Source organism: Pseudopodoces humilis, chromosome 2 (assembly GCF_049639895.1).
Source record: "Pseudopodoces humilis isolate 2021_Gansu_Grassland_sample_001 chromosome 2, ASM4963989v1, whole genome shotgun sequence".
Taxonomy (NCBI): Eukaryota; Metazoa; Chordata; class Aves; order Passeriformes; family Paridae; genus Pseudopodoces; species Pseudopodoces humilis.
In genome coordinates this window covers 15,503,149-15,530,644 of record NC_142201.1, presented here as the reverse complement: position 1 = coordinate 15,530,644, position 27,496 = coordinate 15,503,149, and the positions used below count along the sequence as shown (strand labels likewise).

Below are 27,496 nucleotides of genomic sequence, written 5' to 3'. Positions count from 1 at the left end.
TTGGTTGCAGCATTCTTTTCTCATTTCCGAATCGCTTTCAGTCTACACAGAGGGTTGTGCAAAAAGTCTGTAAGCTGTAAAGTGCCCCAACTGACTTGTGATGAGCCTAAAATGTTAAAAAAAAAAAAAAAAGGCTAAGAAAAATTATTTTGTCCCACAAGCAGTGTCAAAGAGCACGTCACAACAGCTGCTAATGATGCACCCAGATGAGCTACCAGAGGAGTGAGTGCTACAAGATAGTGCACCCTTAAGACAGGGTCACTGTGAGAGACCCATAGCAAACCATCTTAAGTAATGCTATCAGTCATTTAAAATAGAAAAGCCTAAAAGTCAGGGGAATTCGGTTGCCAGGGGGCAGGAGAGGAAAAAAGAATCACATAATTTTTCCCAGCTGACTACAGCTATATGGAAAAGTTGTTTATTGTTAGTTTTCTACGTTTCTTTGATGGCTGAAATCAATGCACGTAAAAGAGCAGAGCTGTGTAACTTTATCACTCAGTAGTATAGAAAGCCACCCACGTCAGTGGAGAAATGTGAATGTACAATTAAATAAAAGTTCTGCTAGGTTACAGCTTTGCACTTGTCTGTGGAAATGAGCTGGAGGTGAATTACTGTCTGTTGGCTTCGAAGTTCACACAGCTCACTGGTAAAAACATCCTGACAGGACAAATGTGAGAGCAGGAGGACAATTTTTGGTGGGCGCTGCCTTTTTTGTGACTAAACCTGTAGAAATCTTTTGTTACCATTTCAAATTATGTGTTCTGGCAGCGTACCAGGACTGCCTAAGTAAAAAAAGCCATTGTAAAGCCATCCGCTGGATGCTGTCACAAGCTAACTGTGCCTGCCTTTGCATAGCTGCAGCCAACCTACTTCTAAGACTCCTCTTGGACAGCTTTGGGAAGGTTTTTGCAGTTGTTCATACAATGAGAAGTTGCTCAAAGGAGCAGCTTCAGTGTCTCAAGTCTACTCACACCCAGTGTTGTGCCAAAATCTGCTCTAAGTTTTGATAGCAGCAGACACCAGTTCAAGAATTGGAAAATGAATCTGCACTATGAGGTTAGGAAGGACATGATATTTCTCTTTTCCTTGGCTGAAGGATCGCTGCCTTCTTGCTTTAATACAAAAATGGTAGACTTTCACATAGGCACAGCATTTTAAAGCCTTTTATTTTTCCCTGAGGTGGCAGAACTGACAATGTTCAGAAGAGCATAAAGTGTTGATGGATTCATTAATGTTTAGTCATCTGACTGTATTTTTTAAATTTTTTTTTCTTAATTGAACATACTCAACTACTTTGTTTTTCTCCTTTCAAGAAACTGCTAATGAAAAATATCATCTGGTTATTGCAGTGCAAAGGCTGAGGATTTCAACGTCCCTTGGGATGGCCATCCCAGTTGTCACTGTCCCCTTCTAATTCAGCCTTCCCATTCTAGAGTGTCAGAAAACCTTCTGAAAATGTCAATTTCCCTCAGGGCTATACCAGAGCAAAATAAGGCAGTCACCGACATGATGCTGTAATTTTTATTTTGCAGTTGACAGAAGCAAGTTGAAAATAAGTTTTAATTTATTTTTTTTTTAAGAAGTGTTTCACACTGGTGGTGGCATCTGCTGCACGAATTGCCCCAATCCTTGCTGTCCTTGCATGAGTCATTCCCCACGGCATCCTCAGCAGGCAGAGAGGGCCTTCATCCAGTGCTGCCCCTCCTGCTGGCCGCAGGATGGCTGGGACAGGCAGAGCCTGTTGGTGGCACTGGCTGCAGGTGCTCAGCTTTTCTTTCCCTCCTCTCCTTCAGAGGCCTTTGCAGGGAGCACCAATGCTGAGGGTACCTCCCAGCCCACTCTGCACACAGAGAGGTCTGATTTAATTGAATTTAGACCACAGGCTCCAGAAACCCTGACAACAAATTAGGCTAAATCAGCTTTATGACATTATAAACCCATACAAGCACTGTCAAACACCCAATGCCTGGGGACAAATTGAGTTTAAAGCCAACTGGTATGGGTTGTAACAGTAGACCAAACCTGCAGCCATGTGGCTGCATCTTGCCCCAGTCCCTTGGAGGAGTAACTGCAACTTCTTCCTCTGAAGCAGGGCTGAGGAAAACCAGAGCAGGCTCCAATTATCCTAACATCCCTCTGTGCCACTCCAGGACAGCCTCCCCAGCTTTACAGGCCCAGGATGGGCAGGCTCCCTGGAACTGCTACTTGCCACCAACATCCCCAGAGACTGTGACACAGGCTGGAGCCACTCCCATGGAAATGGGTAAGCAGAGCAGACTGGGTTCACCCACCCTGCTGCCTGGCTTTTCCATTGCTTAAACTGCAGGGGCAGGGGGAATATTCTCAAAAGCGTCTTCCTAGGAAGGCTTAGGGCAGCTCACACTCCCTTATCCTGCTGCCATTTCATGCAACCCCAGGCTTCAAGGCTGTGCCACGGGAAGAGGAGCCACACAATGGCACCTCTCCTGCAGCTGAACTCTGTTGGGAAAATCATGCTAAGCAGGGACCTTTTGCCTCCCACCACCCTTGTGTGTGAAGCACAAGTCCTACATCCCATCAGCACGGGGGAGAAGCAGCCGTAGAACAAAGTACTTAATTATACCAAGACTGAGCACTTTAACCTCCTCCTCCTCCTTGCCTCTAGCAGCAATTACAGTTTTTGTATATTGGGCCATTAATTTTCTACAGGGCTACATTTTAACTGCTTCTGAAACTTCTGTATGAGGAGAAGGACATGGAGCTGCATCATGATATATGGAGCTTCCATTTCTGGTGGCTGTTAATGGAGTCATTAATACCTCTAGTGAAGTTGAAGGGTAAGTCATTAAGCTGTAATGGTAGGAGGAAGACATTTTACAATGATGAGTATATGCAAGAGGGAAAGAGGAGAGGGAGAAAGGAGCTGTGCCTAGAGGAGCACCCCTTGTTGGCTCCAGTCTCCATGTGACTTGGACTTTGGGTGTGGGGTCTTGTTAGGGAGTGAGTGAGAGGGTAGAAGTTTGCGGGATCATACTACCTTTCCCTCTGCTCTCTTCCCTCTGTCAGGCAGGGGCTTTGCAGGAATCCAGAAACTAAATCCAACTAAAGGCAGGCAGAAGGGCTGCACATCTCAGATGAAGGCCATGGGACAGGGCAGCCCTGGGGTCAGGAGTGCTCAGATGTACCAGCTTTCCTACACAGGACAGCCTTTCCCCTGTGGTGGCCAAAGCACAGCTCCAGGACCAGGGGTACACACTTAAGGCTTCCACATGTGAAACTAGCTGTTAGTAAAATTAATTAATCCAAAAGAATAATGAGCAGCTTCTCAGACAGGGTACTTATCTGGACTGGGCATTTTCTAGGTTGGGAGAACACCAAGCAGTCAGGTAAAGCAGAGACAACTGTAAGTGCAAGGAAAAGATAGAGAATAGGGAGAGATAAGCAGGCAATGGAAGCTGAGACAAGATCCAAGCATTGCACCTTTATTTAAGTTAGCAAGCAGCCAGACAGAGAATGAAAGGGAGAAGCAAAACGATGACCTTTGGCCATGAGCTGCTGACAGAGAAAAGAAAGGTATCACCTTCAAAGACACCTCGGGCCACTCATTGAGAGTGAGGAGAAAGGCAGGCACTGAGCCCACAGAGGGCAATGCTTTTTTGGGCTGAGAGCAGGCAAAAAGTGAGGGCTGGGGGAGACTGTACATCAAACCACACATGCAGAGCACACAAGGCAGTGCAACCTCCTGCTCCTGCCCTGGCAGCAGGGGACAGGGGAAAAGGGGTAGCAAAACCATCCCAGCAGAAATGCAAAGAGAAGCAGAAGAGCAAAGGTAGCTGTTTTTGCATGGGAACCATGCCTGAGGTAACATGTGTGACCTATACTCTCATACCACCCGTGCTCCTATCTGCTATAAAAATGATGTGCCATGATGTCTCATGATCAGTGCTCACTTTTTTAACCGCTTCTACCCATTTTCTGCTCCGGCCTCCCAGAGCACTGTGATGGTAACACCACTTTGCACATCCCTGCAGAGGTTTGACCCACAGGGGCTCAAGGATCAGCTTCACACCCTTGCACATGAAAGGTTTCAGGGGAAACCATTTGGCACAGAAGTGGCCACTGAGCATGGGAGTGAATCAGACAAGTCTGTGCCCCTTCACTTGCACAGAGGCAACTTAGGACTGTGATCCAAAAACAGTAAGTGACTTGTTAACAGTTCTCATGAAGAATATTAGACAAGGAAAACAGCATAAAACAACATTGCATAATATCCTGGTGCCAGATGTTTTAGTTTCTTTTTGTGCTCAAGTTTATAAAAACATGTTGAAGGGCTCAGTCAAGGACCTTGTTTTCCTCTGGGGTCTGTTCCTGCCTTCCCAAAGGCAGACAGCCTGAGACAGTGACATTAATAATGTTAATTTGTGCGATTTGCTTTTTTCCCAATGCTTCCCTCCTCCTCCTCCTATTTAAAGCTGCATTTCTCTTAGACTATACTACATACCCTTAATGCTAAAGTTTTCATTTCAGAGTACTCTGGGGCAGTCCTACACACACAAGCAAATCCCCTAATTTTAGTGTGGAAAACATGTTTTCCACAGTTGTTAAAATCATGGTATTGCAATACTGTTAGGAAAATCTGTTCTCTTGTTGAACCATCTGAAATATTTCTTCATGTTTGAGTAGAAATATTACTAATCACTAAAATATTTAGCACAGCTTTGTGCCCATATACCCCAAGCTCTCTTAGAATAATACCATAATGTCCCAGTAGTGAAATTATTAGGATTCTTCCAAACTAAGATATGAAAATTAAAAGAGCAAACAGCAGGATACAATCTAATCAAATATCTGGAAGGAAGGACTATTTCTACTTTTTTCCAAGTGGAACATCATTTTTTTACTGTTTGGGAATGTGTTTCTAGTGAAATGCTAGTAGGAGACACACTGCATCCCTGCGTCACCCTGTGTGTCCCCCCCGCCTTGTTCCTGGGATTACTAATGCTCCGTAGGCCACAGCTGTTCCAAAACGGTCACATTTTTTGCATTGTTTCAGTATCATCCTTCCCACCACATCCTCATCAACAGAGTTCCCATCTTTCTTTGCTTAGGAACAAAGATAGGAAATGATTTGTCCTAGACTGGCATCTCACACAGCCCAAGGGCAGGCCACTAGACACAAAACAAGGAGGTCCTTCTTTGTGGGGCTTATGTACCCAAAGAAAACCCCTAGAAGTACCACCAATAAACAAAGGGAAGCTATTTTGAGCTTTCTGATACACAAGTAATTTCTCACTTATCGAGGAAAAAACCTCCAAACCCAACCGACCTGCATTCAAAGTTATAAAGGTAACAAGTAGATTTTTTCTCTTTTTTTTTTTTAACAAATCTTTCAAAATATGTACTTTGAAAGACTGTTGCACAGAGCACAATTCAGGGTAAGAGAGCATGTACCTACCCTTCAGAGACCCTCCACAGCTCAGCCACGATGGCACAAAGCCCCCATACTCAAAGCCCAGTGGTGCATATGCCACACTCACCTAGAACCATCTGCATTTGTGTACACGGGGGTCAGAGTCGGGTTAAAAAACCCCAACAGAATATTAAGTGCTTGCTGTCTGCTTTTTGCCACAGCATTCTGTGCAACAACAAAGATCTAAAAAAAGCACAAATATTCTCTATGGATAGAAGTTTGGCTAGATATTCTGAACAACTGGACTTCAAAGCCAGACCTCTTGTGCAGTAGAACGTGGGACCTGACCAACATTGCTTCGTTATTGTAATGTGTACCTGAACATTTGCTTCTCAATGCCAACTAGGTGTTCCAACAAAGGACTTGAGGAAGAGGGTTGCTCCAGCTTACTTGCAACAAAGAGCATTTTAGACAGGGAATTAGCTCATGTGCTAAAGTTGAAATGGGTACTGAGACTCCTATAGTCTTAATAGATAGTGATAGTGACAGAAACTGACTAATAAAACCAATAGAGTCAAGAAGGCTCTGTAAAGCAGATGTTGGTATCTAGTCAGATCACTCATACCCTCAACTCCCACAGACTAAACTGAGAAAGAGTCTGGACAACTATGATACCTAGAAATGAAGTTACAATAAGTCAAACCCAAGCCTGTATTCCCAAGCTTTGTCTCCTCGACTGGTCTGGCTTTAAAAAGAAATCATACCAAGAGTGAATTGTTAGCAGCAGCTAAGAAACAATTTAAGGACAGAGAATTCATGTCCCAAAAGTTGGGTTGGGAATTACAAGGATTCATCCCTTGTTTTCAGATAAAATCATGTCAAGATAAAAGACTTTACATCCCTGACATGGTTCAAAATGTTTATTCCTAACTTTCCCCTTAAAAATCCAAGCTTAACACAAATAGTCAAAGACACAAGTCATCTGTGAATCTGAAACAGTTTATCTTGATGTATCCACCTGGCTTTCTCCTTCCTAATTTTCCATTACTTCATTCTTCATGTATTTTCCTTGCTATGTTTATTGCAAGCAAACCCTATCACTCATCCCAGCCTTGCATTTCTGTTTTCTTTCAAAACATTTACACTTTCCCCAACCTGTTCATTTCCTGCAGCTGAACACCACCCAGGCAATTACAATTAATGTATTACAGTGAATGCAAAGATGTGTGAAAGTAATATGCTCCCTTTTGCTGAGCTGGCCTCTTGAAAACAAATGAACAGCTGATAGTACTCAGATAAAAAAAAAACCAAAAAAAGACAAAATAAAAAACCCCACCACAAACCAAAAAACAAACCCCTAACTAAAATCAACCAACAAAACCTGCCCCTTGTCCCATTACCCATTGAACCTAATAAGCAATTATGTTCCAATATAATAAAATTACCTATCTACTACCTCACCCCTAAAGTAAAAGCATAAAGCAAGGGTATACTGAAACTGAGCATTTATTTATTAATTTCTCCCTCCCCACTATTTTGCTTATGTAAGCACAGGGACTTAAAAAGAAAAGCACTTTATAGATGACACCTTGAGTAACACTGTGTAGGTGGGAGGCATCTCTTCATAACAGAGCACCATGTACGTGCCCAGGCAAGGGCTGAAATCAGTAGCAATAGCTGGTATATCACAGATAAAGGAAGAAAAAGCTCCAGAGTCCTTCCCTTAGTTTTTGTAACATGCAGAAGTTAGAAGCACATGGCAAGATCCTTCCCTCAAAAGTTTCTTCAATAAGAAGAAACCTGTTCTGCTGCACTTAGTTTGGGGAGATGGAAGTTGGGGAAGAGTTCAGACCTGTTTGAAAAACTCACTCTTGGAAATCTAGACAGCATTAGCCCAGTTGACTGAGGAAACAGAGTGCCTCCATAACTACTGAAAAAAACTAAATATGAGAAAGGGAAAAAATTAGTAAAATCATGACCTCTTGCATTTGAACACCAGACTTGCTAAGGTGTACCACTATTCATTACATTTTTTCCCACTGCCTTGCCGACTGCCTCAGCATCCGCCTGTAAGGGTAGATGAGTCTTTGTCTTTCCAGTTCTGGAGCTCAGAGCTGGGACAGCCAACACACAGTAATGGCAATTGTCATGGTGGTTTTGTGGCATATTCATTTTCTTCCAGCTGTCACAACTCGAAAGGAACCATTGGCAGAGAGGGTTTCTGCCAGCTTAAAGCTGTACATCTGTTCACACTTGTCTGTTCAGACAACATGGGATGCAATCTCCCTTCCCCTTGTGCTGGCATCTGTTTGCTTGTGCTGTTTGTCCTGAAAGGCCTTTGATTTTGGATGCTGAAAAAATCTCTGTGGATGAAAATGCCTTCAATGTATTTTAAAAAGAAGTAGAGGTATACAGCCTTTGCTATCAGTGCTAGACAGTTCCCCTGCAGATAATGAAGGCTGAAATAAAACTAGCAGTGGTCCATAAAGCTATGAGGAGAAGCAGCTTATGATGCAGGATTCCTCAGCGTGTACAGCAGGACTGGGAGATTCTGGAGTTAATGGAAGCTAATTCTGATTCAAATGGGACAAATTACAGCTAATCAAAATTATCTGCTAGGACAGGGATGGATGATTATGTAAGTAAGGAATGTAAAAGCCCACTGGATCACTGTAATGGCATATTTTAAAAAGACATAGGACTCCCATCATCTACCACAGCCCCAGTAATGAGGATTTATTTAGAACAAACCATCAGAGAACAAAGTAGCAAAGTCTTTCACTATTAAATAACCCCCCCAACCCTATCTCTGCAGTTTTCACACTAAAAAAAAATATAAAATGTTATATATAGTTATATACTGTTACAGACTCACAACACAGTGAGTTTACAACAGACTGTTCAGATTTTAATAAGTCTCAAAATGGTTCTGCATGACCTTTGAAACAACAGGAACACTGACAGTGGGGGAACACAATCCCAAGATTATGGGCTAGTTAGTAAGCTTTACAAAATGGAAGATTATAATCAAGGCTTGAAAAAGAATCAGCAATCATTTCACCACTAAAATGGACATTGAATCAGCTTTTGTATCACTCTTAGGCAGTTCCAAATGAGCACTTTTTACTCACTCCCATGATTTTACATGTAATAGAGGGGAGGAATATATGACCTTTGAAATCGATCTCAAGGAGGTCTCTCTTCTTTCATTTCTTTCTTTTTTCCTCTTCAAGCCAAGCCAGTGTAACTCTACACAGCCTCAACTCGGCAGAAAGAGTGACAAAAAGATGAAGATGCTCATTACTTAGAAGAGGTTCACACCTCTTCATTCATTTTACTCTATTATGTAACTAACTGACCAACCAAAGGAAAAAATACTGCTGTCATCCCCTTTTAAAATGTGTTTTTCTCCAGGATCCTGCATTAAAATAGACAACATTCTATAGCTGACAAAAGAAGACTGGGGAAAACTGGACCCACTTCTGAATGAGAGAGGGGACCTCACTACATAGAATATGGAAAAGGCTGAAGTACTGACTACCAGCTTTGCTCCAGTATACCCATATTTCAATTCTCTCAATTTCAACTTCAATTAAAACAAAGAAAAGTACAAAGAAACTTTTATCTGATCAGGTTTAAAGCTCAAGATTTTAGTCATCCCTACCCAGGGCTTAATTTTTCCCCTACAGAAATACTTGAGATACTCAAATTTGGAATTTTTGTATCATGTTCAGGGCTTACATCATCACATGCACAGACTCACACAAAACTATCAGAGCTATAGAGAAGGTTAACATGGCTTTTTGCAAATTATATCCCTAACTGCAGAGGAAGAAGATATTCTACAAATACAATGAGTAATCAGATAAACATCTTTGTGCCCATGTCTACCACCTGAAATAAAAAATGGTGTGTCTTTATCCAAAGCAACAAAAAAGGGGAAGATGCTCCATCCTTCAAGGCAACATTTGTAACATGATATTGCTGTCTTTCACTGTCATTCCTACACATGTGTGCAAAAGTCCCTACAATATGTATACTGCCACAGTCTACCCTCCAGCCTTCTTCAATTCCACTAATGCATTGGTCTTCTGCACAAGTAATTTTTAGAGCTGCTAGTCCTCCCAGGCAGCAGTATTTTAATTTCCAATAGTCCCATGATGCACTGAGGAGTTATGGCACTGCCTTCCAAGATGACCAAAAGTTACAGAACCAGATAAACAGATGAATTCGTGTTGATAAAAATGCAACTTGGAGAAACAAAGAGACTGAATCATATTGTCTTGTATATAAAATAAATACCAAAAAGATACTAAGTTTGTTCTGAGAGAGACCAGATGCAAAATGCTTCTGGACTACTGGCACTGCCAACCTCCAGTTATCATCATCTGCCAGTGACGGTTGTGAGGTTGCCATTAACCCAGTCCAAGTTCCTTCTCAGACACTGGCTGATTGCTGATAACAGTCACTGGAACAAGAGACTTCTGTATCACAGAAATAAAAAAGCTTGAAGTGTACAAAGTTCAAACTTACTGCCATTAACTGCTTTGATTTTAAATACTTTGTATCTTTATCTGAACACAGCACAAACAGTTTTTATCATGGTCTTCCCCTCAGTGGTTATATGAGAATTCTGTAAGCTGTAAGTTGCAAAATGAGATAATACAAAACTAAATAGCTGAATAACTTGATAAGTCCTTATTTTGAAAGCATAGAACAACCTAAGTTCAAACATGAATTGTTTAGATGAACAAAATTGGAATGATCTTACCCTTTTCATTAAAACCTCCTTATATCAGATGTTTCCATGAACTGTCAAATGCCAGATCAGACAGCCACCCTTGCCAACGCAAAGCACACTCACACATCCACATGGCATCAAACAGAACAGACAGTTACAACAATGAACAAACTATTTTATTTTTCTTGCTAGATAAGAACATCCCACTGAAAATAAAGAATAAAAAATATATTCTGCTGTAAGACTCTGAATGCTTGAATCTCACGCTACAGCACATGGAGAAATTCTGGTACAGCAACATCACAGTTATCTTTGTGCACACGGGTGCACAGAAACCCTTGAACAAATATTTATACCCATTAATAGTGCCATGTACAAAAATGTCATTCCATGAAGACCAAACAGAAAATTTAAACATCTTTGTTTTTTTTTATGCCAGGGCAATGTAAAAAAGGAAAACTGTTTACAGTCAATTACTTCCACCTAAATTGTATGAGATCTTTTTATGCTGAAGAGCCCAAAATCAGCATAGAAGAAGTAGTATACAATTATATATATGTATAAACAAGACACTGAACACATGGTGCACGATGTTTTCCTTAATATATAATTTTTGGTGTAACTATATGTAAGTTAAGTCATTACTTTTTTAACACCAAGAGAAAATATTCTGTTTCTTCAATCAATGCTCTGACCTTTTCTTACTATAAAGAGCATGCCTGTATTATTCATCTAAGTATACATGCACCACAAAAGATATGCAAAACAAATCGATACAGATAAACTTTAGTGTCAAATGTCTAATGATGTAATAACAAAAACAATTCTCAGGGCCCAAATGACTTTCTGAATTGAAATTGCATTGCAGTCACTTAAAATAACAAAATGCTTGGACTTGTAGGTCACAAAATTCACTGTTTTCTAGCAGTACCTCTGCTGAAATCTGGTAAGTATCAATCTATGGGTAAAGAAAGTAATTTTCAAAAAAGGAATTTGTAAAAAATACATTTATACTATACGCTTTCATATAAAAAGGCATTAAGAAATATAATAAATCCTACCATTTTAGGACTACACCTTCCCTAACAAACAGTTTTTATCACTTGACTATTACATATAGTACATTCAGTATCCTAAGCAGAAAGTATATTTTTTTTGTCCCTGATGTATTTTACAACTGGCAGTGACAACAAACTGTTTTATTATCACCACTCATTCTTGCAGCTTATACAAACAGCACCAATTTTACCCAAAAAAAGGTTTATCAGTTACATAGTAGCACTTCCTCACAGGAAATATAAACCCCAAACATTGGAACCAAATGTGTCTTTCCAAATATATATCAGAATATATGTCTCAGAGTTAAGGGATGAATAACCAGGATTATTGCATAGTACAGGGATCTTGCCTGTATGAATAAAGACACCTTTTGATTGTTTGTCACCTTCTGACTCAAGAACAAATTAAACAGGTGCTAATGAAAGTAATATACAAGTAAATTTACTGGTAAAAAAAACCCAAGAAATTGTACAGTTCTCTCTGGCACAGTGCAAAGTACACATTAAAAAACTGAAAATATATGTACAGTGTGTATGTATATTTTTATATAGTGTGTATTTCCCTGACACATACACATGTACATATAAAAAGCATGAACACACACATCCATGCCAAACTTAGCAAAAAGATGGAATGTTTAATATGTGGATGCATTGTTCCAGTGAAATCCGTCCGTCCCAGAAATGGCTGTTTATACAGCCAATATGACCTACCTTCCATGAAACAGAAATATTTACTGCCTGCCTAAACTGACAATATATGATACATTTGTCCTCATAACTTCCCAAAGGACTGATAATCACACTTTATAAAAGCTTATATTTGTATTAAGCCCTCTCTTCCATAACCCTTCCTCTCTTCTGAAAGACCAGAATATTCACTACAGAGATGAGATCTTCTATTTTAAGATTTTCTTGCAATATAAAAGTTTACAGCCACTCCTGTAAAAAATTATTAGCACCTGATGCTGGTTTTATTTATTATTTCCCTTTGGGATTCAGCTGTTTTGGTTCTGGATATGAACACACTGGCCGAAGCCTGTACCACAGAACACACTTTTCAGGATTCGGAGAGCATTGTTACCAGACCTGCCCACACCCAGTATGATCAATTGTCCTTCCCTGCCAATTTTCTGTGAAACAGTTTGCAAAAATACTAGAATGTAATACAAATCCCTCCCTGCCTTTATCCTGAATGTGTCTTTTACATTTTGAGAGCACTTTCAAAAAATAAAAGTTTATATCAGCAAAAGAGTTTCAAATCAAGGCCATGGCTGTGAACCTGAGAGCTTGGTGTGATTTGAGCACACGTGTTTGTGGTATCCCCACTGGCTAAAACTTTCCTTGTTTAAGCCGTTCAATGTGGTAGCACAGCTTCAGGGCAGGCCCCAGCTTCAGTCCCATGTATTTCATTATCATATCACTCCTCAGTAATAGCAGTGCCTTCCCATCAATTTCCTGCAGAAGGAAAAGAATAAACACAACAGACAACTACTTTAACAAGCTGCATGGTAAAACCGGAAAGTACATTATAGTTGTTTATACTGAAGTTAAAATATATCTACTATATATAACTGTATATATCTACTGTATATAACTGTAGTTTTGAATTTACAGATGACCACTAAAATTTAATTTGTTTTAATTTTTTTTAATGTGTGATTAAGTATTTGAGATGTTAAAGAAAGAAAATGATAGTAAATAAAAGAAACTGACTAAATAGCCCTCAGAATTAGGATTTCCAACCAGGAAAAAATGTGAATGGGTCAAGGGAAAAAATAAAAAGAAGCTGCAAAGGAAGGTCTGTGCAGTTAGAGATTAAATGATCCAAGCACTGAGGCCTTGCACTGAACCTTGAAAACAGCCGTGGGAGGATTTTGGCATGCGTGTGCAGTCACACAGAGGAAGGGGCTAGAGACCATCTAAATATGGGAAATTAGACAGATCTATTTCCATGTTGAACCAAAGAGATTGTCAGGATCAAGAACAAGGACAACTTAGTCAGATTTCAACTGTCTGACTGAGCAGCTGCTGAAATATGACAGTCCTAAACTCGTAGTATCATTACATACCATAGACAGGCAATTAGTTCCATAAAGCACCATAAAGAGAAACACTCTGTCTTACTTTTTTAAACATAAACCTGACAAAACAAGTGACATTTACTGTTGTTATACAACTAAGAATAAAATATATGACAGGAATCTCCATCAGAAGTTATTTTGATTTTTCTTCCAATACAGCTTACTCAAGAGATTAAACTGTTAGGAGGAGCTGGAGCAGAACATGGATGAAATACAGCTAAAGAGAAAGCCAATCTCTTTTTGAAGGGCCATATATGCAATAAAATAAGAAAGCTGCTCTTTACTGAGCAACCTACCATAGAAAGGCACAGTTAGAAGGAGTATGGGAGACCAAACCTACCAAACTGATACAGTTTCTGTCTCTAAAGATAACATCTAGTCAGACCTATGAAACCCTACACATTGTTTTCCCAAACAGATTAATTAAATATTTCAGTTGATTCTCTGAATTTTAGTATCAATGACCAAGTGTCTAGCTAATGATGAATAACACAATCTCTGCCCTAGGAGATTAAGTCTCCAAAACAGGACCAAATGCCCTGCAATGCACATGCGAATGCCATCTTCTCTAGAGGCACCAGGGATCACAGGGGTAACCAGGAATGTTGGCCATTAGAACTTGGGTGCTTCCAGGTTGGCATTATTCCATATACACTGAGGTGGTTATTTATCTTAGTCTAGCAAGAGTGACAGTCAGAAAAAATATACTGCAGGAGGGGTTTCAGGTGGAAAAGGAATTTTCAGCCTCTCTCCAGTATACGAGAACAGTTTACTCCACTTCCAACTGCAAACAGACTGATAGACATGAAAGTTGTATTTTAGGAGATTAACATGACACTATCTATTAGAACAGAATGGATATGCATCATACATGTCTCCTGAAGAGTTCTGCATGTGGAGCCAGTGCCCGTGGATCAGCTTCTTTCACAAAACGTACTACTTCCTCTATTGACCAAGTGGAAGGATCCTTATTCAATATTCTTGAAGGTTCCCTTTTTAGTGAATTCAAATCTGGTCCAGTTGTGGAACTTGCAGCTTTTAATACAAAAATATTGTAAAAGGAAGAAATATCACTAGTTTGTTCAGGGATAACACATTTCACATAAGACACTTTAATATTAACTTAAGACGTTTATTATGCATTGTTTGCAATATATTAAAATGAAAATATACTTTATTTTCCTTCTAATAATACTGAACTGTTCATTTTGTCTTTAATGACTTCTATAACTGCAAATATTCAGAGCAGCACAAACATTAGCACTGTGACATACCTAGAGGGATTAGTTTTACTTGTACTTGGCTCCTGGGTCCCAAGATGCTATTAACTGAGAATGAGACAAGTGAAGCTGTATAGACAGAGGGAGAGACAGTAGGAAACCCTATCCCTGTATTTCAGCAACATGCCAATATTTGATAAGATGCTCAGGAAGTGAGCTGCATATAGCTATCCCTGTCTGCTCTGGCTTGCTGCAGTGTCCATCACAGCAGCAAAAAGAAGCTGCAGCAGGAAAGACCCTCCTTGGCTTGCACTACACTACTAGTACTAACAGGCTTAAGTTCTGTATTTGCAGTTACATTAGCAAGCCTGACACACTTGGCAACAGCACATTTCACCCCATATACAACCTTTCCAATGGCAAAGAACTTCTTTATTCATAACTTTGTGTGTTAATAGAAGCAGTTACATATTCTGGAAGATTTTGTATGACAGCATACCTTCAATCCTCCTCTGTATCCGATTCCTACTGACTTCATAGTAACCACTGCTCCCAGCAGAGCACAGGGGCAGCCTGCGTAGGACTGGGGCTGAATTTGAGGTAGCAGTTGCTGGCTGATGGGAATTTCTGTAATATGCAGCATTTCCTGAAGTGCGGTACTCTGTGGAATTTCGACAGGTTGGGTTTGACGGATTTACAGAATTAAGTGCAGAATCCATAGAATCCTCAGAAAATCGTTGTTCTTTGGAAGTGCTGTTTTCCTCTATAGGCAATGTTTCTGCTACACAAAAAGCAAGCATCAATATGTTCAAAGTGATGGACATTACACCTTTGTTACTTAAGGCCTTGCTACGTTCTCTTGGAGGCACTGACAGATTGTAATCCTGTTAACATATCTCCCGTGAGACAATCATTGACACTGAATGTTTGTCCCTTTTCCTCAACCAATCATCAAGCTCTTATTCTATTTTAAAATGTTGTTTGTGTAGCAGAATATTTAATATGTCAAGTTGGAGACATTATTCCATTAAACCATTTCAGTTGTACTTACTGAATGCTATGAGCAGGGAAATGACAGAGAATTTTTTTTTATATAACATTGTCTGCTGTTAATATTGATACTTCAAATAATTTTAGTCAAGAATTTTCATTGTTTTTTAAACATCATTAAAAAGTTAACCATTAATATTATGCAGCATTTATTTTGCAAGACATTTTTAATACAAACAAGAAAGTCATGTTAAGTAAAAATTGTTTAGTAAGTTCTAAACAGCAGAGGGAGTTACTAACTTCATAAAGAAAAACGTGGACTTTTTCTATTATCTATTATTCTAGCTAATTATTATCTATGGACTCCAACAGGTTCAGACAGAGGTATGTAAAATCATTAAAAGGGAAGAGGTCACAGGCAAAGCCACACAAGTCTGTGAGTGCCTGGCACACTAACGTAACATGTTTTGACCACCCTGCTTAATCTACATGCAGTTTTTTGCATAGGGCAGGGTTTCAGTGTCTCTAACTGAAGACTCTGGAAAGTTAAAGATACAGGTAAATTACTGAACCCATGGAGCAAGTAAAAAAAAAAAGTCTCAGGTAGGGAGTATAACAATATTTTAGTTCTCGTGCCTTTTAAGCTAATTGATACCCTACAAAAGACAAACAATATCCACTCAGAAGACTTGTGAACTTTTAAAGTCTGTCAATACTGATTCTAAGGCACATGAGTGGAGTTCAGCATGTCCCTTCCCCTGGGCAGTGAGACAGGAGCCAGGTTTGCTCGATTACTGAAAATTCCACTCCTGTTCAGCCCAATTCAGGTCTGTTTGAGAGAAGCATGCTATGTGAGGAAAAACCAAAACAAATCAACAGGAACACCACTCCATTCTCTAGCAATCATAGATATTCCCCTCCGTTTGCATCAGGCCAATATCTAGAATGAGAAAGAAGTTGGAAGCATGATGTACAAATCTGTATGAAACAAATGCTGCTTTGGCAGGAGAGTTAAAAGCTGGAAAAATATAGTTAACAGGTTCACAGAAGTGTAAGCCCCACACTATCATCTTGAAAATAACTCTACTGAAGTTATAAAACATATGCTAGTGAGCCAGCATATTCTTTGGAATAAGAGCTGGTATGTTCTGCAAAACAAGTTCCTGAAATAAGCTTTTTACTACCCTTCTTATATGAAAACTTCCAGGAATTTCTTGGGCAAATGCCTAATTAAAACCAAAGGAAGCGTATTTTCCTAAAAAACCCAGTCAGCTTCTCAAGCACACTTTCAACTTGCTTCATGAGGTCTCAGGTTCTCAGTCTGGATCCTGTTTAAAGTGTAGTACAGTGAAGAGCCGTTATGTGTATTTTGACCTTCAAAGAGCATAACCCTGAAAGGGAATTAAAGGCTCTCAGAGAGCCAGCTCCATACTTAGTGAGTTCAGTAAGGCAAGACCATAGAATCACAGAATGGAAGCATAGAATTGTTTCGGCTGGAAAAAGCCACGATGACCATTGTTAACTCAGTACCACTGTGTTCACCACTGAGCCACATCTACATGTCTTTTAAATATCCCCAGGGATGGTGACTCAACCCTGGGCAGCCTGTTCCAATGCCTGACAAGCCTTTTGTGAAGAAGTTTTTCCTACCCAATTTGAACTTCCCCATGTGCAACTTGAGGCCATTTCCTCTTGTCCTGTTGCTCAGGAGAAGCATTAGATGGGAGAAGATATGAATTCCCACGTCCCAATAACCTCCTTTCACATAACTGTAGAGCACAATAAGGTGAAAGAGGTGAGCACTCCCACCAGCTCCCTCAGTACTCCTGGGTAGATTCTATATGGTCCCAGAGACTTGTGCATGTCTTTAGTGCTAACCATTTTCCCTTGGATTGTGGGGGCTTCAGGCTGCTTCCCATCCCTATCTTCCAGTTCAGGATGCTGGATACAGAGAACAACTGATCTTAAAGACAGAGGAAAAGGAGGAATGAAGTACTTCAAACAGGCTTCCTCAAACTTTGTCACTTTGTTCCCCTCCACATCCAACAAAGGCTTGAGATTCTCCTTAGCCCTCCTCCCGCAACTGCTGAGAAAAATGAGACAAAAACTTTCTTGCCTTTTATGGCAGTAGACAGATTAAGTTCTATTTGGGCTTTAACCTTTCTAATTTTCACCCTAAATAACCTAATCCTTATAGTCCTTCTGATTTTCTGGCTCCTTCTTCCAAAGGTCCTTTTTTTTTCTGAGTTCTAGCCAAACCTTTCTGTTCAACCAGGACAGTCTTCTGTGCAAGCTTGTCTTTCAGCATGTGAGGACAGCCTGCTCCTGGTATCTATATATCCTGCATTCCTGGACTTCTTTATCTGCAAGGTGATGTAACAACTTTTACAAAATTTGATAGTCATGGAATAAGGAAGCTTTTATGGATACAAGTCCTACTCCTTCATATAAATAACTTTCAAAATAACCACTGCAAAACCTTCTAGTTTGTCAGACCTGAATCACAAAAGCCAAGAAGAAGCTACTGACGTTTTCAAAGAAAACAAACAAGAAAATAAAAGCCTTTATATTTCTCAGAAGTACTTACAGCAACTTACCAAGATTAAAAACAAAAGGTATCATTGCACAGAATCTCAGAGACTTTTAAGAGATTAAGTCAATAATGCACACTATAAAATTTAAAAGTAGCCAACCAAGGGAAAATTAGAGCTGCAGAGAATAAAACCACATCTCAGTCCAAGGCCAAAATGCAGAGGTGATACCTTAAACTGTTACAGCAAAGCTGAATGAAGGAGCATAAGGTTTAATTGACTGAACCTGTAGATTCAGACTTCAGAAGTCTTGAAAGGCAGGATGAAACAATGGAGACAACACTCCCCAGCAGAGAGTTTCAGCTGGAGTATTCAAGCATGTATCAGCCAACACCATGTAAAATATTAAGAAAAAACATTTTAAAGTTTTTATAGTACACTAGCAGGAATCCGAATATAGGTTGTTTATTTGGGTTTTTTAAATAATTGGTTTACATTATCTTTGTCAAGGTATCTGTAGAAAAAAGATATTAAAAACTGCAAAAAGAACTTAATTGTATTCATTCCAATTATATCCCAGATTTCTCTCTGATGTTATGTATCCTGAAGCAAATACTAGGTTTGGGAAAGATCAACTGCTCTTTTTCTCCAAGATATCAGTATTTGAATTTATCTTACTGTAAATTCTAAACTCATATACACAAGGTAGAAAAGCTGGCATATTTCCCATCGTTTTTCAGGGAAGGCTTTCTGTTCAGTAGGTATAGTATTCAATCCACTTTCTGATCCATCCATCCATCTAGCTTCTCTACAAAAAAAAAAATGCTGCAAAATTGGCTTCTAGCAAATGGAGCATTGCAATCCATGGAGTGACAAAGTTCGCCTACCTCAGCATTTTGAGCAGCTGTGAATAACAGAGGTATGGAAATAGATGGGAGGTTCCACTGCAGAATGCCTGACCTCTGGGTAGATTAATGAAAGGCCAGTAAGAGGCCTTAAGTTTCAAATGCAGGGATGACAGCAGACTGTTTAGGCACTGAAGCCTTAGCAGGAACTGGATGTTTTGTTTTCTTGAGGCTCTTCTGGGAATTAGAAGCCAGTTGTTCTGTCTCATACATAACAAAATGATGTAATTGGACAACAGAGTAGGAACACTCTGTTTTCAGGGAAAGGGAGTCTGAGTTACTCCTCCTCCTTTATCTTTCATAACTTTAAGAAGAAACTGTTAGTGAGCAAGAAAGGCAGCAAAATCTGCAAAGCATATCCCTGAGCAGATCAGAAGGAAAACGAGCTGTTTGAAAGACTGTTTCCCACAATTACTCCATTTTGCCTTCAAATGATATTTCAAAACAACTATTTTAAGACAACTGTGTCTCAATGGAACCAGAACTTTTTGGGGGCAGATCTTTCTTGTTAACCAACCCATGACTGACCGCTACAAAATTGCCTCCAGATTTTCAGCAGAGGACATTGCCCTAATGGGAAACACACAATGCTAGAGAACACTCTGCCTGTTAAAATGCACAGAGTACAAATTCAAACCTCTGAAACCATGGAAAAACACTTATTTTAATTATTTTTTATTCAAGTAACTGCATTTTACAATGAACTACTGATCTTAAAATGTATTTTAAAGGGTACACTGACTCCATCTGTAAAAGATCTACTAGGAAACAAGGAATAAAAAACAGTATGTGCACTCATGTTTACTTCAGTAAGATTACTTACAAGATACTGCAGATTTACTTAAACATTTGTTTTGCTAAAAATGAAACAACTTAATTTGAGTGTTATTAAGTGCTCCACACTTATTAAGTTAGTACCAGAAATATAACTTAGATGTACAGTATATCTCTGGAATTAAACCAGAGCTTCTTTTGTGAAGAAACAGAATTCAATAACCAATGCAGAACTGTGTATAATAACAGCTACAGGAAATATAAAGATGTGAATATGTTACATATATACAAAATAATAAGATGTATAATTTTAAATAAGCTACCATTTGGAACATATTCATTTTACATCCTTTTCTGCTTTAACTGTAGTCTTATGGCTTTTTAATATGCACAGAAGAGATATCCTGCCCCCACTCATGGTAATAGATACAAAATAATTTCAAGATCGCAAACAAAAAGAAAGAAAAAAGGAGGAAAAAAAATGAATCCCCATTATAATTCAAAAAAGCCTTTGGAAATGATGCGCAAATGTCTTGCTGCAAGAGGAAGTATGTATCAGATGGGGTAAGTCAGTATCATCAACTTACATGTCTTAACCAGTGAAGTAGCAAATACTGAACCATTCTGCTGTGTCTCTCTCAGTGACATTTAAATCTAGATGCTTTACTTCATATCTGAGGCAGACTAAGACTAGACACAGTTACTGCAGCTGAGCTGCAGCACAGGAGAAACTGTTATTTTATCTGTGAACTACACCAACCTAAGAGCAAACTGCCACAGGGAGGCCACACCGCTCCCCTGGCCATGGCTGCCTTCCACTCAACCCTTCCTTGTGCTCTTCTGAGTCCACAGCAAGTTACTCCAGAGAAGTAAGACATGACTCTTCACCAGAATGTCTTCTGTGCTTTTGCTCACTGCTTCAACTCACTACCCAACCAGGGAAAGGGAGCAGGGGGTGGGCTAGGACCCACTGCAGAGACAAGGAGGCAAGGAAGCAGCACAACTTCCACTGGCAACTAGCCATAAACTCAGGTGAATTGTATCACGAAGCTGCACACTTACTCACTTAATGAACTTAGCCTAGAGTTAAGAGTTGCTTCCAAGGCAATTGGTTTTCTGCTCAGTAGCCCCACATGAAGCAGGAGGCTCCATCTGTAACCTGTGTGCCTGAGCCCCTTCACAGAAAAGGCTGCAGGTTTAAGAGAAGCACTGCTGGAACTTGCAGTAGATCTTAAGTGCAAAATCTGTGCCAATGATCAATAATTAACATGCTTCCACCCTGACCTGTCAAAGGCTAGAGTCAAACCAGACATATAGGTTGCACTCAGTCCTTTTCAACTGGAAATACTGAAACCATAAATAATCCTCATATAGAATTCTGACATAATGTAATTACCTTCAGATGGATGAGCATCGTTTCTGGGAAGCTTAGGGGAAAGAGGAGCAGTGTATGGTGGAGAGTCCTGAGGGTATCGTTTAGCACTCCTGTTTTCAGGTATTTCTTCTTTGGCTGTGAAGAGGAAAAGTCACTACCTATTATTCTAGCTCATGGGCTTATAAAGCTGATCATGGGGCAAGTCCAGAGACAGAAGCAAAGACAGACATCAGCCATTCACCAGGTTAGAGTTCCACTTCTTGTTTCACACAGACTCAGTCACTTCAAAACAAAGCTTCAAACTGAATTACATTGACCCTGTCTACTTTCCTGAATAGTTAAAACTAAGAACTTTCATATGATAGATAGAATTATAAACATAATTTCTCCATTGGAAGGAGGAAAAAGAATTTTCTACAGCAGCACCTGAAACACAGACTCAGCTATCAAACAGCTCGGAGGAAACTTCATTCCCAATACAAATCTTGTGAAATTGTCTTGACAACACAGCTATCTCAGCTGTGACTTTTGGCTTCAGCTGGGACTACACCAGGTCCTGCAAACAATCTGCTGGGACATCTTGCGCAAGTAATTTCATCTCCCCTTCACTCTACCTTCCTTGTGCAGCAAAGGTATTAGACTATCACAGAATTTCACAAGCAGTCAATTTCACAAGTTTTTCTTCTAGATGACTGGACTGTACATAGTACAATGTAAAATTTTTCAAGCCACCCCTAAGTAAGATGAAAAGAGAAAGAAAAGACTTTGTACTTGTGTTGGAAGGGTTAGACTGAATTACCTTTCAGGGGAAGTGCCTTCTCACAGACAGCAAGCATCTTTTGGTAAGTTTATTTTATGAGCTGAACATAAATTTAACAAATTAAATGTGAAGTTTTGAGCTTGTCTTTTTAGCAGTATCAAATGGTAAAGTACATATGTTTTCTGGCTAGCCTACAAGGAGAAGTTTGCTGAACAAAATTATTTTTGCACATGTGGTATGACCTATCCATTACTGTCAAAGCACTTCTACACTGGAACCAATTCACTAAGAACTGAAGTGTATTAATTTCAAGCAATTCATGTCACAGACTAAAAAGTCACATTTCATAAAGTCCCCACATTTCTCAAAAATATCAGCACTTGAAAATAACAAATGATTAACAGTACCTGGCTTATTCCTATCATACTCCATGGGACTATGTGCACATCCCATGTAAGGGCTGAAAGGCTGGCTACTGAAGAGATTATCGCACTGCAGACTGTGGCAGAGTTTCTCCAAGAAGCGTAGGACAAACGATGCACTGTTTACAGAAGGAAGATTGATGGCATGCTTTTCCCCATCAAAGGAAGCTGTGAATAAGCAAATTATGTCAAACATCCCCCAAGCATCATGAAGCATAGTAAAATACCATCGTTAACTTAAAGGAGAAGACATCCAGACTTGATTTAAACCATGCAAGACATGAGAGGTGTAAACAATCATTCTGATAATTTAAAAAATTTATATCCAAAGGACCAATTTCATCATCCACTGGATCCATGTTAGTTTAAATTTGCTCTATGGGAACTTAGTTTAATAAAATAATTTTGGATTCACACCAGTATAACAAAACTTACAACTACTCCCTCACCACCAAAACTTTATGTGGAATTTCCATCACTTATAAAGCTCTTTACCAACTATTTGGAGGAGACAGCACAAGAAAGATCCTTTACAATACATGCTGAAAAAAATCCCCCAAAATCCTCAAAAAAAACCCCAAAAAACAAAAAGCCCAAACACTTCTAAAAAAAAACAAAACCAAAACACCAGAAACAAAAACCCAAAACAAAAACCCAAAACTAAACAAAAATAACCCCCCAAAAAAACCAAAAGAAAAAACCAAGCATGAATAAATTAAACTAATAATTTTAGTATTTTTTTTCTCAGTTTCTAGCTGAATGGAGAATACTTGTGGTAAGGTGCTGGCATCCACTACCACTGAAATTCTGACTCAGAAACTGTTTTGCCATTTGGTATTTTATCACCAGAGAAATCTGTCCTGCTGTCAACACTGCAGTGGTCAAGCTCTCATTTATTTCAACAGGAGTTAGGTGGCAGAGATACCACAGCAGCCACAAATGGATCTGTTGTCTTTTAAACTGAGTGATTACAAAGAGCCTGGACATGTGCTTATGTCTTTTCCTTGTTGACCTCTTTTCTTGCCTCAAACAGTGTGGCAGCTGAGGATATTTCACTTTGTGAAAATTAGTAAGGTTTGGAAAAGACTCAGTACTACAGATACATGGATAAATAACCATTACATCAGCTGAAACTTTTAGTTACTTGTGATTAGGAATACTTCAGAACAAAGCAGGAACAAACTTGTAATTTAAGCTTAGGGCTGAAAAGAAGTGGCATAAACACCAGGTTTATGCATCAATTTGTCTTTTTGGTTTTCAGCCTGTCATGCAGCTTTCTGTTGTTAACATAAGTTTCGAAATGATAAGCAGAGCTTTAAAGGATCACATTTTGTTGGTAGCAGATGCTTTAAAAAAAAAAAAAGAAAAAAGAAAAAGAAAAAAGCTAGAAATGACAAGAAAGCCTTTATTCACAGATCTGAATTAAGGAATATTTCCATATTGTGTTACAAAAGAGACAGATAATATACACAAAACCAAAGAAAATGCCTAAGTCTAGCATATTTTAGGCTTCCTTAGAAAATCTGAAGTGTCAATTACTTAAACTGTTGATGTAAAGAAGCTTCTGATTAGAGTTAATCTGAGTTAACCAGCCAGCATCAACAACAATGTGCTGCCTCCCCCATCTGCTTTCATGACAGACTGACCAGCACAAGTGCTTGAAGTTTAAGAGTCAGTACTACAGGACCGAAGTGTTTCCAAGGCCTATTAGGTTTTTTCCAGGCTCCAATGTCCAAATGAAATGCTAATGACTAACAGTCCCACATGTGGCTCAGACACAAAGTCCTCTACATCCTGTTTGAAGAAGAGGTCTCCAAAGGCAAATTTTTGTTTGGAACTCAACCAGTTCTGGAGAGCAAATGGGCTGTGAGAACATAGCTTGACCTTATGACAAATTTACTGCAAGGTAGTAGTCAGCTACAGCAGAAGTTTAAAATGCTCTAGAATAGCCTTACGGATCTTCCTATATGGCCTTTGGGGAAATGACATATTCTATACCCCTTAACTTCCCGTTTTGAAAAAAACATTGAAAAGAACAATGTTACTCAAGAGTTGTCAGGAGGATAAAGCAAGAAACAGCTGAGGTGCTGTGACTGCCCCAGCGAAATATTCCATGATAAAAATCTGCAAATAAAGATTCAGTGCAAATACAGCTCCCCTGGACTCTTAAGACCTGAGGGCAACCATACAAACTCCAACCAAGGGTGTCCAAACAGATCCACAGGCTCAACTGTCTACTCTGCTTGAGGAAAACATAAGCATCTTACTTCACTGATAAATGTCAGGGGAAAAAATAAGGAGTACCTCTGTGGTGCAATAACCTCAATTTTAATGACATACAAACAAGGAACTGGAGCTTGCATGTGCAACCCCAGCCCTCAGGATGAAGACTCATTTCTTCACCTTCCATTCTTTAAGTATGTTTTAGATACTGGGTTCAAGCTGGGAGAAAGACTGAGAATGAAACAATCAGAGAAATGTGTTTTTCTGATAGTGACGGAACTCATCCAAGAGTCTGATTTTAATTCTCTGCTTGAGAAAATTTATCTGCGCCTCAATCTATTTCATCCCACCAAATACCAAAGTGTCTGTGCTACAAAGAGAAAAAAGGGGCTGACACCACCATTAGTGGGCTTGCTAATCAAGCCTTTAATTTCCTTTCTGTTTCACTGCCTGAGTTGAAAGCTTATGCATTAAGCAAAAATAAAATAGTTTGTGCCTTTGTTTGAGAAAGAAAAGATGGAAAAATCCTAAATTTAATTTTATTGAAAACAATTCTTTCCTTTGGCAGCTCAACCAAAAGAACCCACTAATTATTCCATGTATTCTAGCAAGATTATTTTATCCATGTCCTCATCAGCACACAGTTTCCGCCTACGGCAGGTATAATACTTTCTATAAAAGCATCAGTTCACAAAAGACTTAGATTTCTTTGCTTATTCTTTGCCACAACATTTTTTTTTTCTTGACAGTCTAAAAAAAAAAACCCAAACAAAACCTGAACAACAAGCCACCCTCCAAATCCACTTTAAAACAAAAAGGCTACAACAGTAGTTCCTTATTTTATTCTACTGTTGCTTCCCTCTTCTTCCTTACTATTCATGTGCACAGCTACATGTAATGTGCTACATTAATCTAAGTCATATTTTATGCTTCACAAAATTTATCACACACAAATTTTTGATAAAATGACAGGAGTGTTGGCTCAGCCACTTCTCAGCTACCTGTTTGACAAGCCAAGGAGAAGCAAGAGCTCAAGTACACTAGAAACCCACTGGGGCCTTGTGGCTCACTATCAGCCAGACCAGGACTCTGCTTCTGGAGCAGTCCACATCACCAGGTTACTCCAATCCAGAATACAGGCCTTGGGGTGAAGCCAGGTGCACAAGAGTAAATCCTTTCTGTACAGAATTTTTGTATGCAAACAAGCCACAACTACATAAGGAATCTGAGATTTCTCTCTCCTGTTTGAAATTATTATTTTCAATTATTCAGTCACAGCACAGAGATACTACTGGCCTGTGATTTAGCCCTTCATGATAAACAATCACAAACAGCATACTGGCAATGAATATCTCAGAGCATTTTGCTCTAGAAAATTGACTTGTCTGAAATAGGTACAGCAGGGTATTAATAATATAACAAAAATATATTCATATATATTCATATATATTGAAAAAATAAAGCAGTACCAGTTTCAAAACCACATATATACAATACCATTAAACCTGTACTGCACAGAAGAGAAGCAGCATCCATTTTGAGCACAAACTCAGGGGGATGCCTATGCAAGGCTCACCGTAGTTCTGCCATACACAGGTTGGGGTGCTGCTCTTTAAATACAGTTAGATAGCAGCATCTTTTTGAGTACTTAACTGAACCTCTATTCCACTAATCATCTTTCACATCTGGTGTTAATGTAAAGAGATTAAAGTAATTCCAAATCTTTTACTGCCACTGATGGAATTATTTATTGATGTGCTGTTATACATAGAGTATTTCCTAGCCCAGATGGAAAAATTGTCAAGCAGCAGCTATTCAGATAGAGACAGAGAGATAATTTTATCTTCAGGCCTGCCATCAATATACAATAGAAATAAATCTATTCCATAATAGGTGACATAGGTGGATGAAGAATGACCTAATATGCTTCTGCAGTTCCGGGGAATGGGGTAAGGGAAGCAGCAGCAATTTTAACATGTGGAATCACTTGCCTGGAAGTTAAACAGATTAGTTTGAGACTTGTCACCCACTTGGTTAATGCTTTAAGAACACAAACACCATGCATGGATAAGATTATATGAATGGCTTGAACTAATAAAGCTGATTATTTCACTTGTAGTGAGTTTACTTGACAAATGTTTGGCTACAGATGCTAAATGAGCTACACAAGCTCTACTTAGAGTAAGAAACTAACTATTATTCTGCATTTGTAATTTAAACACTGCTATTGCTATATTTTACTTAGATTTAAAGAACTGTTCAAATCACTTTGAACTCAGAGTAAGATAAATCATACAACATCAATGTTCACACCTGTGTTTACACAGCTATAAAAGTTATATAAATTAATTGCAGCTACTTCAGTTCTTCTGCCCTATCTCTAGTTCAACAAGTAAAGAAACAAAAGAAACAGAGCATCTTCACATACCAGTTATCATTTCCCCTCCATGATGACCAGATTTCAGAAATCCAAAGACTGTTTTGGCTTGATAGGCACAATCCACACAAGCCTGTACAGCCTGCTGAAGTACCACATTGACAGGACCTGGTCCAAAATGGTCTGGAAGCTGCTGAACTTTCTTCTTATCCAAGTGAGGCCCAGAATTTCCATGTTTGTTCACATAAACACACACTGAAAAAGTATAAGCCATATTTACTGCCAAGGAACCAAGATATGTTTCCAAGTCAGAACTGCAAATTGTCATTTTAGTTTTAGTCTTGCAGAAAAGTTATACTGGTCAACTCAAGAAGCTGAGCATGCACACATACTTTCAGAGCATGCAGAAAGTGCTCTTCTACCAAGGTCCTCCTGACTGAATCCTAAACTCACTTTTTTTTCCTGCTTTCTGAAGCCCCCTTCTACCTCACTAATGTAACAAAGCTGACATGATCTGTGCTTGTGTTCTGACTAATCTCTGCTTATACACTAACTCAGTAAAGTACAAATTACTGGTAGGTACTCCAAACTACCAAGTCACAATTCTACAAAGTAGGCCTTACCAAGTTACTGACTAAATTTTTTCC

At 39.2% G+C, this 27,496-nt stretch overlaps 1 protein-coding gene across 4 annotated transcripts in view; it reads right to left on the bottom strand.

Annotated features, from left to right (window-relative positions):
* Positions 1-10,418: 10,418 nt before the first annotated feature.
* Positions 10,419-27,496, bottom strand: part of SCML2 (Scm polycomb group protein like 2) — a 71,408-nt gene continuing 54,330 nt past the window's right edge. For 3 of the 4 annotated variants that reach the window (XM_088052013.1, XM_005516667.3, XM_088052015.1), the window contains 6 exons: positions 26,901-27,104; positions 22,235-22,417; positions 21,089-21,202; positions 14,992-15,273; positions 14,144-14,307; positions 10,419-12,646 (listed from right to left, as the gene is read on the bottom strand). In XM_088052013.1, coding sequence (XP_087908139.1) covers positions 12,521-12,646; positions 14,144-14,307; positions 14,992-15,273; positions 21,089-21,202; positions 22,235-22,417; positions 26,901-27,104 — 1,073 coding nt within the window. In that variant the 3' untranslated portion in view covers positions 10,419-12,520. The remainder of the gene's footprint in view (positions 12,647-14,143; positions 14,308-14,991; positions 15,274-21,088; positions 21,203-22,234; positions 22,418-26,900; positions 27,105-27,496) is intronic. The other variant, XM_088052014.1, reaches the window with a different exon arrangement.